The sequence below is a fragment of the Oryctolagus cuniculus genome, chromosome 19 (assembly GCF_051225735.1).
Source record: "Oryctolagus cuniculus isolate XC-2025 breed Fujian yellow rabbit chromosome 19, ASM5122573v1, whole genome shotgun sequence".
NCBI lineage: Eukaryota > Metazoa > Chordata > Mammalia > Lagomorpha > Leporidae > Oryctolagus > Oryctolagus cuniculus.
Genome location: NC_142885.1, coordinates 41,580,657 through 41,593,440, shown reverse-complemented (window position 1 = coordinate 41,593,440; position 12,784 = coordinate 41,580,657). Strand labels below are relative to the sequence as shown.

The 12,784-nt window shown below is 37.6% G+C and overlaps 1 protein-coding gene and 1 pseudogene across 2 annotated transcripts; both read right to left on the bottom strand.

Annotated features, from left to right (window-relative positions):
* Positions 1-3,754: 3,754 nt before the first annotated feature.
* On the bottom strand, positions 3,755-6,273 carry LOC100349875 (glutamine--fructose-6-phosphate aminotransferase [isomerizing] 1-like; annotated as a pseudogene).
* Positions 6,274-9,902: 3,629 nt separating this feature from the next.
* ORYCUNV1R1635 (vomeronasal 1 receptor oryCunV1R1635) lies at positions 9,903-12,113 on the bottom strand. Of its 2 annotated transcripts, XM_089320624.1 has the most exons (2): positions 11,303-12,113; positions 9,903-10,024 (listed from the first exon to the last, which is right to left on the bottom strand). In XM_089320624.1, the coding sequence occupies exons 1-2, from the start codon at positions 12,111-12,113 to the stop codon at positions 9,903-9,905; spliced, it is 933 nt and encodes a 310-aa protein (XP_089176750.1). The 2 variants fall into 2 exon arrangements, with proteins under 2 accessions (XP_089176750.1, NP_001160792.1); NM_001167320.1 differs by lacking the exon at positions 9,903-10,024 and having other exon boundaries at positions 11,190-12,113.
* Positions 12,114-12,784: the final 671 nt, after the last annotated feature.

Genomic DNA, 12,784 nt, shown 5'->3' with positions numbered 1-12,784 from the left:
TAGACAAGGTCATAGTCAAAGTGGAGGTTCTCTCCTCCCTTCAGAGAAAGGTAGCTCCTTCATTGAAGACCAAAACAGTAGTCACTTAATAAGTGGACATCACATGCATCTTCATATTATTGGAATATATAATTACAGTCTAAATTAAAAACTATTAGAAGAGACACTTTAGGGAAATCAATTTTTTTTTAACAGAGAGTGACTCATGACTTGAGCAGCACTGAGAGCCCAAGAAGGTCACAGAGCTGGCCTCTGCTGTCTATAGATGGGATATGGAAGCTCAGAACCAAAATGGTTAGATGGGTTAAGGGTAGCATCCACCTTATTTTCACAGACTGAAAATTGTTAAATTGTTCCTGCAAGTGACTGGCTGAAGCCAAGCTGTCTTTTACCAAAATGAAATCTTAAATTGGGTTTTAATTTTTTATGCAGTAGGTTAGATTGAAGTTCCATATGTAGGGACTGAAGGTCTGGAAACAGCTTCAGATTAATATGAATTTAATGGCATATTTTGTGTAATCCAAGCAAAATTCCATGCTACTTGCATTTATGTGTGAAGCAGGTTCCTCAAGGTCCCTTGGAGTATCATCTCTCATCCCCACCCCCACCCAGGAACACCACTAACCTACACCACATCCCCAGAAATTTGCAACTTCTATATATTTCTTATTATCAAAATGATGTGGTATGCATTTTTTGTGTTTAGTTTCTGTCTGTTATCTTAATGATTTTGAGATTAGTTCTCTTGGTAGCACAAAGCACCATTTAATTTATTTGATCACTAAGGAGTTTTCTATCATAAAGACATGCCACATAGTTCTTTTCACACATTTAGTTTTGTGATTAGTGCTGTGGTGGGAATTTATGTGGGTCCATGTTTTCTTGTATTTTGGGTACATGAGTGGGATTGTAATTACTTGGTCATATGATAATTCACTTTTTTGATAATTCAACTTTAAAAATTTTGATTTATTTATGTGAAAGGAAGATAGAGAAACAGAGACAAAGACATACAGAGAGTGTTCCTAGCCTCTGGTTTATTCCCCCAAATATCTGCAATAGTCATGACTGGGCCAGGTTGAAGCCAGCCTCTGGAACTCCATCTAGGCCACGCTTCTTTTTGGTAGGCACCAAACAACTTGTGCCCTAATCTACTATCTTGTAGGGTTGCATTAGCAGGAAACTAGAACTGAGAGCAGTTACAGGACTGTAGCTCAAGTATTCCAATATAGGGGGCTGATTTTTCAAAGCAATTTGCTAGTTGCACCAAATACTAGCCCAAATACTGTAATTATAGTATGACAATTAAAGAGCTACCAGGTAGTTTTTAGAGTTGCTGCATTATTCTATCTTCCCATCAGAAATGTTTGCTAATTCTGTATCCCCCATATCTCTGACAATATTTGATTTTTTTTACTGTTGCTGGATTGGAACCATTGTACAGCATATGAAGTGTGTTTTTTGAAGGGAGGCTTTATCTACTATTTTCAAAGAATGATTTTGAGGATATTTTACATAGTTATTGAAATTTTTTTGGCAAAATGTCCATTCAAATCTTTACTGATTTTAAAAGGTCTTTTCTGTTCTTTTATTTGGTAGAGTTCATTATAAAATTGGAGTCATGTTTTTCTTAATTTTCTTTCTATGTATTAATTTTTTGCTATTTTGAATAGTATCTTGTACTTTTAAAAACATATGTTTGTTTATTTGAAAGTCAGAGTGACAGAGTTAGAAAAGGGAGGAGAGGGTTGGGAAGATGGTGGTATAGCAGCAGGATTCCAAGCTGTGCAGGAAAAAATGGAAAGTTAGTGAGCAGAGCAGATACAAGCCGGTGGCAGAGTGGCCAAAAATTCATACAGAGTGGCCAAGGACTACACCAGAGACTGCTCGGGTCCACGCTCGGGAAGCCAAGAAGAGGGAGAGGTGGTGTATGTGTAGCAAAGGATCTGCGGAGGGACTGAGAAAAGAGGTGCACAAAATTTACTAAATGTGTGGATATCATTAAACTAAAATACCTTCCTCATTTCCTTCAATTTTCTTTGATCTTCACAAATTCAATGTGAGCTATGAAATCTTTTTCATTGAATAATTTTCAATGACATTGGGCTTTTTTAGGAAAAACACTTAAGTTGTAGCATGCATTAGTCAACAGTAGTCTTTATCTTTTATTGCTATAATATATCCTAATTTTAAAAAATAGTAAGAGAAAAAAACTGACCCTAACAGACTTTTTAAAAATATGCTTGCTAAAGAAAATACTTCAGCTGGTTTTCTCATTTGAAGAGAAACAGAAGTAAAGTCAGAGGCATAGTACCAAGAAGCCAAAAACTGGCACCTTTCCTCCCAACACAGACCTAACTAGCGTCCAAAACACCTGTATTCAAACAGATAAGACAACTAGTCGAAAGGATTTTGAATGATCTCAACACAAAGAAACAATAAATGAGGTGATACGTTTGTCCCAGTTACCCTGATCTGATCATTGCACACTGTACACTTGTAACTGTCACAGTGGACCCCATAAATATGTACATATTGTGTCAAATAAAACTTTTTTTTAAAAAAGGATAAGACAATATCATGTTAGAAATAACCTTCTAAGAAACCTAACAGAGAAAGCCTGTACTGGCTCTCTTAACCAACAACCCTACCGGCATGCCACCGTGCGTCAGTTCCCTTTCAGGAGCAGCAGCAGGTTTGACTGGTTTTCATCTTCGCACTTAGTCGCTGCTATTCTTGCAGCACCATAGATTTTCACACACTCTGCAACAGCCTTACACATCAGGAGACATAGAATTAGACATAGACTTGCCAATCTTCACAACGACTGCAAAGAACTTCCAGACTGGCAGTAAGGGTACCAGTTTTATGCAACAAGGCAGTGAAGGAAAGCTTGAATTAACTGCAAGAAATTCTCCCTTCCTTGACATATACTGAGCATATCAAGATTGATTTTATTTGAGACCTATGACAGCAACTCTCTGCTGTGATTTCAAAGAACAAGATAAAAGATGTGCTCAACAGTTAAGAAATAAAAAAGACTACAAAGAAACAGAAATCACTTTTAGGAGATCAGAACACAACTTCCGTCTCAAATTTCCAACTTCAAATTTAAAATCTTACTGTCAGTTGTCCAAAGCAGCTCAAATGTAAAGCTTATGCTACATAATTATGCAAATTATGTTGCTAAAGATTGGGGAACACTTATGCACTACTATAATACTTTGCCTCCTAAATTAGCTTCTCCTATAGATAACAGACAACAGGTTTGAGAAACTAAGATTAACCAAACTTAGAAATAAATTCCACCAAGAATAGTGTTCAGCTTTTTGTTGTACAGTTTGATCTAAAAACAAAACAGAAGCAGGCTTCAAAATCAATCATAGCATCTTCTATTTATATGTAACTTAGCAAAGCCTTCAGTAAATGTCTAAGTATCAGCAAACTTTGCCATGGGCTTTAGAGCCTACAACTAAATGCACTACTCTTTCATTGGTCTGAATGAACAAAGCAAGGTAAAACAAATACCAGTTACTTTTAAAATACAATCATCTCGGATAGAAGTAGAGGACCCAGAAATTCAACACCCAGCATTCCTTACAGAAAACAACAGCTGAAGTCTTTTGCATACATTCCATTATTTAAACCACCCCAACAATTACTGAAAGTAATTTCACAAAAATCACAAACTGAGTGGACTAATTATAACTGATATATAAATAAGGATTTACTAAAAAAGGCTTGAAAGGAGTGATATTTCAAATCAAAGTTTTAAATACAAAAGGTGTCTTGTGTTGCTTAATCGTCCAGAGGTTCCGATGTTCCTTACTCTACAGTTACAGATTTGGCAAGATTCCATGGGAAATCAACATCATAGCCTCTCAACACAGCAAGGTGGAAAGCCAGCAGCTGCAAGGGGATCACGCTGAGGATGCCCTGCAGGCAGTCCACTGAGTGGGGCACCTTGATTGTTCTCTTGGTGTTCTTAATGGTCTCCGTGCCCTCCTTATCACAAACCACCGCAGGGCGCCCCTGCAGAGCAACCACCTGCTGGAGAGCATTCTGACACTTGGCGTAAGTGTGGTCTCTCATGACGATCATGATGACGGGCATCAGCTTATCCACCAAAGCCAGGGGGCTGTGTTTCAACTCACCAGCGAGGATGCCCTCAGAGCGCATGTAAGTAAGCAATTTGATTTTCAGCACCCCTTCAAGACAAGTGGCGTAATGTTAGCCTCGCCCCATGATCAGGACTGACTTCTGAGGATACAGTTCTGTTGCCGGCTTCTGAATCTCATCATCCATGCTGAGTACGTCCTTAATCAAATCAGGCAGCCGTTTCAGGCCAAGCATGATCTCTTTGGGTCTCTCTTGCATGGAGATCTTGTCATCGCACATCATGAGAGCAAACATCACAAGCGACACAAACTGGCTGGCATAAGCCTTTGTGCTAGCCACGCCAGTTTCAGGACCAGCGTTGATGTGAACTCCACACATTGAAATAGAACTGCCAACTGTATTTGTGATCCCCACAGTTAAAGCGCCTCTCTCCTTACAGTACCGAAGACCCATCAGGGTATCTGCTGTCTCACCTGACTGACTGATGAAAAAGCAAATGTCATCTTGAAAGACTGGCGTGTTTCTCTCCAAGAAGTCACTGGCTACTTCCACCATCACAGGCAACTCTGTCAGCTCCTCCAGAACTGGATGTGTTGCTACTCCAGCATGGTAACTCGTTCCACAGGCAACAGGGATCAGAACTGACACCTCTGGATCTCCTTAATGTGATCCTTCATACCACCCAGATTCACAGCATAGTCATTAAAGTTGATTCTTCCTTTCATTGTGTTCATCATGGACTCTGGCTGCTCAAAAATTTCCTTCTGCATAAATGAACTGAAATTGCCCTTTATGATCTGTAGGAGTTCCATCTGCAGGGTTTGCACAGCTCATCCAGGGTGATCTCCTGCAGTCCATTTAATTCGATGGATAGAAAAACGGCCATCCACCACTGCTGCAACATCATCATCTTCTAGAAAGATGACGTGGTTGGTATGTTCTATGGCAGCACTTGCATCAGAAGCAAAGTAATATTCCACTGCTTTTTCTTCAACAGGGAAAAGGCAAGTTGTGCTGTCCACATGAGAGATTGCAGCTCCCCTTCTTGTCTTTGCCTCTTCTGTACAGTATCAGAATGTGATCAATAGAAATTTTATGTTCACTCTGTACACCAGTCAGCAGAGGGCTACCTCACCTTGTGCCAACTGCTTGACCAGGGAAATGAACGCTCTTAAACACAAGTGCAAAAGAACCTTCCAGTTGTTGGATAACTGTCTCCACCAAGGTTGTAGAACTGATATCTTGACTTTCCCGATTGTCATACATATACTAAACAAGCTTGGCGATTGTCTCTGTGTCTGTTTCAGTTTCAAAGCCATAGCCTTTGCTCTCCAAAAACTTTTTCAAGTCTTTGTAGTTAGTGATGATTCCATTGTGAATGACAATAAATTCGCTATTTTTATCAGAGCGCTGCGGGTGGCTATTGACAGGATTGGGTTCTCCATGTGTTGCCCAACAGGTATGAGCCATTCCAAGGTGGACATCAAATTCTATATCCAAATCCATAGCCTGTTGTTTGTAGACTTCTTCATCCAGTGCCTTAACTTTTCCTTTCTTCTTAATGAGCTGGATTTTGCAGGCATTGGCTTCCCAGTTCTTTGTCATTGCCTCCATCAACTCCCACACCAGCAGAATCGTATCCTCTATATTCCAGTCCCTGAAGACCTTTTTTTAAACTTTTATTTAATGAATATAAATTTCCAAAGTACGGCTTATGGAGTACAATGGCTTCCCCCCCCATAACTTCCCTCCCACCCGCAACCCTCCCCTTTCCCTCTCCCTCTCCCCTTCCGTTCACATCAAGATTCATTTTCAATTCTCTTTATATACGGAGATGAGTTTAGCATATATTAAGTAAAGATTTCTACAGTTTGCACCCACATAGAAACACAAAGTGAAAAATACTGTTTGAGTACTAGTTATAGCATTAAATCACACTATAGAGCACATTAAGGACAGAGATCCTACATGAGGAGTAAGTGCACAGTGACTCCTGTTGTTGACTTAACAAATTGACACTCTTGTTTATGGCATCAGTAATCCCCCTAGGCTCTTGTCATGAGTTGCCAAGGCTATGGAAGCCTTTAGAGTCTCCAAGATTTCTCCTCTTGTGCGAGGAACATCATAGTTTAAGTAAGCAAATGTACCGCACATGATGAAATGGCAGGGACTGCAAGGCAAGAGACAAGCTGCTGGCAGGGTCACACATCACAGACACAGACAGGAGATTCGGGGGTGATCCTGGGCTCCCGGGAGGGGCAACGGCGACAGGACTCCCTGGGGGATGCGATGGCCAAAGCAGCGACAGGCTTCACCTCCCGGGTTCAGCCAGCAACCGCAGCCGGGCCCGCCCTTTGGTGTGCACAGTGCCACCACCCGCCAATGGGTTTTTCTTAATATGCCGTGTTTTTTTTTTTTTTCCTTCTGTTTTTCTTCCTTCCTGAGCTATTCTTTTCCAGGAACTTTTTGAGGACCCCCTCATATAAGCTAATTCATTTTATTTAGCACAAAGATTTTAATTAATATAAATATTAATTATGATTCTTCTTGCATCAAGTTTGATAATTTTTATTCTTTTAAGTTTTTGGTCATATTCCGTGTTTCTGAATTTTCATGGAAGTTGGTGTGGGAAAAATAAAGTTGAAGAAGAATGCACTGGGCAATCCATCACCACACTATACTTCAGTTTACTCTGATGTAGCAAGCAGAAAATAACTGCTCTATGTGCTATGCAGTTATTTTATAAAACAAATGAAATATTTTGCATAATGTAAATTGATAAATTGTGCCATTTGACTTTGGATTTTATCAACATGACAAACTGCGTGTACATTCTCTTTTGTGTTAAAATTTAGATAACAATATTGAAATAAGAAAAAACTATAAAGCATATGTTTTGTTCTTGCCAGCTAGTGATTATCCAAAGGTTAGGCATAGCCAAAATGTGCACTAAATTGTAACTAATGAGGCATACAATGAATTAAGCTACTAGAATTGAGTTTCTCAGATTAGATAATGGAATTATATTTCAAATATTGAAATAAATATCAGAAAATGAAATAATTAAAATAATGATAACAAGAAATAAGAACAAGAAACAGTAAAATTGATCATATTTGAGAAAAACAAAATAAACATAAACCTTTGAAAATTTTAATAAACAAATATACAATAAAAGTTTAAACAATAAGTTAAACTCAGGTTAATGACCTGGAAGAGTGAGCTCTCAAATTGCATTACAGAGAGATAATGCTATAGAAATTACTATTACAGTTATATGACAGCTAGAATGAGAATGAGTAAAACACATTCATTTGGATCATGAGTTTTAAGAAATTAAAAACATTGAAAGTTATTAAATCATTAAAATAATTTATAAATATATTACATAATATATCAGACCAAGCTATGCAAGTCTGCATTTCATTGTGTTAGGAAAGAAGTATGTATAAGTAAATAGAAATAGTGGATACAAATGTGCAAATCTGTGTAAGGCCAATCAGAAAGAAAATTTGAGAGAATTCCAGCTTCAAAACAATGACAGAACAATTGACACAGCCTTTACTTAAGCCACAAGAGAGAAAGAATAAATTAACATTTCCAGCAGAAATTGGTAACCAAGCTACACTTGAAAATTTACCTATTTTTAATTAATAAGAATAAAATATATTTTCAAATGTAAAAATCATGAAAGGTTTGATTAGCTGTGTGTATTTCTATTTTTAAGAAAGATTTTATTTAATGAATACAAATTCCAAAGGTGCACCTTTAGGAATATAGTGATTCTTCCACCAATACCCACCCTCCCACATACACTCCTGTCCCACCTTCTACTCCCTCTCCCATCCCAGTCTTCATTACAAATCATTTTTAATTAACTTTAATTACAGAAGACCAACTATATAAGTAAAAATTTCAACAATTTGCACCCCCCACATATAGAATAAAGTACTGTTTGAGTATAAGTTTGACAGTTATTTCTCATAGTACAACTCATTAAGGACAGAGGTCATACATGGGGAGTAAGTGCACAGTGACTCCTGTTATTGATTTAACAATTAACAGTCATATTAATGATAGCAGTGATCACCTGAGGCTCTTGACATGAGCTGCCAAGGCTATGGGAGCCTTTTGAGTCAACAAACTCCATCAGTGTTTAGACAGGGCCGTATGCAAAGTGGAAGTTCTCTCCTCCCTTCAGAGAAAAGTACATCCTCCTTGATGGCCCCTTCTTTCCACTGGGGTCTCACTCACAGAGATCCTTCATATAGAATTGCCCTCAGTGTCTTGGATTTCCATGCCTGAAATGCTCTCCTGGGCTTTTCAGCCATATACGAATGCCTTACAGGCTAATTCTGAGGTCAGAGTTCTGTTTAGGGCATTTGTCATTCTATGAGTCTGCAGTGTGGCCTGCTTCCCATTGTTGGATCATTCCCTCCTTTTTCATTCTATCTGTAGTTATAACCAGACACTTGGTCTTATTTATGTGATCCCTTTGACACTTAATCCTACCATATGATCACTTACACACTTAATATGATTACTTTAATATGTCAGATGGCATTATTAGTACCCAGCTTAATTGGAGTTGGAGTCCCACGGCAATTTTTTAGTTTTACCCTTAGGGGTAAGTTCCTGGGAATGTGTGCCAAACTGTACAGCTCCTCTCTCTTATTCCCATTCTTATTTTTACTGGGGTCTATTTTCAATTGACTTTCTACACCCATGATTAATTCTATGCTAAGTAAAGTATTAAGTAGAAAAAATAAAAATAATAATAAAATAAAATAATAAACTGTTACTTGTCAGTGCAGACAGGCTGTTCAAGCCACTGCTTTACAAAGTGTCAACTTCACTTCTACAGGTTTCCTTTTAGGTGCTCTGTTAGTTGTCACAGATCAGAACATATGGTATTTGTCCCTTTGAGACTGGCTTATTTCACTAGGTATGAAGTTTTCCAGATTCATCTATTTTGTTTAAAATGACCAGATTTCATTCCACAAAAGAGAGAATTAATACATTAACATTGCTGACAGAAATTATTATATAAGCTATACTTGTATATTTACCTATTTTAAAAAGAATAAAATTTTCAGATGTAAAAATAATGAAAGATTTGATTAACTGTGTGTATTTCTATAGTGCTTATGTTAATAGTAACAAAGCTCTTCTGTGTGAAGTTTGTGAATCAAAATGAAAGAACAAGAAATTTGTAAACCTATGTAAATCTTAAATCATGGCAGATGTTAAATTAAAAAGAATGTAAGTTCTGGACAAGATAAATATCAAATTATTTAGATATAAGAAAAGCATAATTCCATATAATTGAATTAGTAAGATAAGCATCTATTCCACTAATTATTTACATGTTCACAGAAACATATATTGCAAGATAACTATTTTAATTATTTATTTTGAGTTTGAAAGGCAGAGAGAGAGAGAGAGAAAGAGATGACACTGAGAGAAAGGGATATGTCATATTTCTTTGGTTAAATGACAAATTCCCACAGCCAGTGGAGGGTTGGGCCAAAGCCAGGGCCCTACAACTCCACATAGATGATAGGAATGCAAATACTTGTGCCAACAGCTGCTGACTCTGAGGGTGTGCATTATCATACAAATCTAAGTACTTGAGCCAACACTTGCTGACACTGATGGTGAGCATATCAATAAGCTGGATGAGAATCAGAGCCAAAATTCAAGTCCAGGCAATTCAATATTTGAATCACAAGCAATGTCATGTTTGGTACAAGACAACCATTTTTATCATCAATCTGTTAAAATCAAAAGCTTTTCCATGATACATTGTGCAAAATGTTGAGTATCCTCTTATCAGAACTGATAAGCACCAATGGACTGACAGTGGCATAGACATTGATCACAGCACATTGGACACCAAAGATAACTGAGTCATATGACCACAGTAGAAGATTGAGCTGCTAAATTATATCACAGAATGACAATGCAATAGAAAATATAAATTTATATGACAAATAGAATAAGAATGAATAAGACATGTTTGTTTGCATTGTTAGATTTAGAAAATTTATACAATTATGAAATATATTAACCCAATAAAATAATTCATAAATAACTAACACAGCAATGATACATAAGGTATTGATATCAGCATTTCATTGTATTAAAAAGAGATAAATAAACAGAAGTATTCAAACAGCAATAAATGTTGAACTGCATAACCAAGTAGAAGTAAAATTGGAAAATAGAGAAAAAGAAATACAGCCTAAAAAATTGACAGAACAATTTACACCACCCTTGTATAATCCAAGAAAGAATGATACAAAAATTATCATTGCTGACAAAACTTGGTGTCCAGGTTATATTTGAGTATTTTTAATTAAAAATGAAATAAAAATATTATCCAAAGTAGGTCATGAAATATTTGATTGCCATCAAATATATCTAAGAAATTTACTTTAAGAAGAAAGAAAAATTTTCCTGCCTGATTTTCTGAAATCAGAATGAATAAAAAGCAACTTGTAAAGGTATGGAAATCTTAAAACATGCTGGATATTGAATTAAAGAAATTTAAATTCTGGAGAAAATAGGTGTCAAAGCATTTAGATAAAAGAAAAATATAATGGAATGCAATGGAATTAATCAGATAGATACCTAATGTAATAGAATAATTTATGTATTCTCAGAAACATCTATTGTAAGACATTCTTAAAATTATTTATTTGCATTTTCTTTAATATCATAGAGAAGATAGATGATAGATAGGTAGATAGAGAGATAGATGATAAATAGATACATAATCATAAATTTACTGGTTCATTGCTGCTGTGCACAGCTAGGGTTAGGCCAGGTCAAAGGCAAGGTCTTAGAACTCCAGATGTCACTCCCATGTGGGTGACAGGAACCCAAGTACTTGAGAAAGCACAGGCTGCCAATCACAGTGTGCACTAAAAATAAGCTGGGCAGAAGCAGAGGCAGAATTCAAACCTGGGCACTCCAATATGGGGTGTTGGCATCCCAAGTGGTACCTTAACTGCTGAAGAACATGTCCACTGAAAGACAACCATTCATTTGTCTTCAACTCGTTAATATCAAAACATTTTCCATGATATATTGTGCAAAACAATGAATATCCTCTTATCAGAACTGATAAGCACCAACGGACTGACAGTGGCATACACATGGACCACAATACTCTGGACACCCACGATAACTGAGTCATATGTCCACTTTATGAGGGAGGTGGATGAGATGATGAAGTCCACCCAGTACATGACCACAAAGAAACTCACCAGCAGCAGGATGGTCTGGGTGGCCCTTTTCTCTGGGGAGGATCTTGGGGAGAGGCTGGTGCTGTGAAGGTGCTGGGACCTCCTCTGATGCCTGAGTAAGAGGATCACCATGTATGCACTTGAGAGCAGCATGACTCCCACCAGGAAGACGTCCCTGGATGTTGTCAGGGTGAACATCAATCCCATGATGCCAGGCATTATGGGGGAAAATGAGCAGTATTTAGTGATAGCCATCAGATTGGTCTGGGTCTCATTGGAAGATGCCACAGTGTGGAAGAGTGTGGTAGTGCTGAAAGACAAGCAGACTAACCATATGAAGAAGAATAAGTAGAAGATGAAATGTGTGCATTTATATTTAAACTGTGCCAACCAGGAGCTACTAGGACTGATGGTGATGGCCTGGATGATGTTCATGAGGCAGGTGGTAAAGATGGACAGGCCCTTCATCACTCTGTTGATGTAGAACAAAGCCTTACACTTGAAGTCATTCCATACATTCAATGACTCAAACAGGTCTGGAGAGTGCAAAAACAGCATAGTAGTGAGCAAAGTAATGTGGACTAAGGCCAGGTGACAGGTGGTCAGGTCAGTGGGCTTAGGCCGGTGATTCAGCAGGATTGAGGGGATGTGAGAGAGGAAGAGGAAGGTGTTGGCTGAGATTCCAATGCCAGCTTGATAAAGAATGCATTTATAAACAGCAATGTAAGCAGAAATTGAGCTCATCTTAATATCAGGGAAGAAACACATGCATGTCTGAAATGCAAACAAAAACAGTACATCTCATATCATCAGATGGCATTATTCTGCCTACTAGAAACTTGCTTTCTAACTCCTTATCTTCGCAATGAAACTATATCTCTCTTAGTTATAGTTTCCTTCCCAGATATTTATTTTGTGAACTCTCTTCTATTCAGGAGACTATTGTCAAACTCCAGCTTTCAAGCTTCAAAAGGATAACATCATAATTTCTTCTCTTTTGTGATACACATGAAGTTTCACAGCAATCATCACATGATGACACTTTTGTTTGTAATTTGTTTAAAGCAGGGAAAATTTCCCATGCTTTAAAGAATTCTTGGATCCTAATTAGTTAAATAATTCACTGCATGTCTTATTAAAGATAGATCCAACGTTATTTTCTCCCATTTTTAAGCATACTATTGCCTCAAATATAGGCATAACTATCCTCTCTAATTTATTCATTCTTTAGAGATTTATTTACTATTTGAAAGGCAGAGGCAGAGAGAGAGAGAGAGACAGAGAGGCCTTTCATCTGCCGGTTAACTCCCCAAAGGGATTCAACAGCCAGGGGTGGACCATTCTGAAGCCAGGAGCTTCTTCCAGGTCTCCCTCATGGGTGCAGGGACCCAAGAACTTAGAGTTTTTTTTACTGC

Coding starts and splice junctions, on each gene's coding strand:
- ORYCUNV1R1635 (XM_089320624.1), bottom strand. CDS start 12,113: ATGAGCTCAATTTCTGCTTACATTGCTGTTTATAAATGCATTCTTTAT. Junction 10,025..11,302: donor ATATGACTCAGTTATCGTGG/GTGTCCAGAGTA, acceptor CATATGACTCAG/TTATCTTTGGTGTCCAATGT.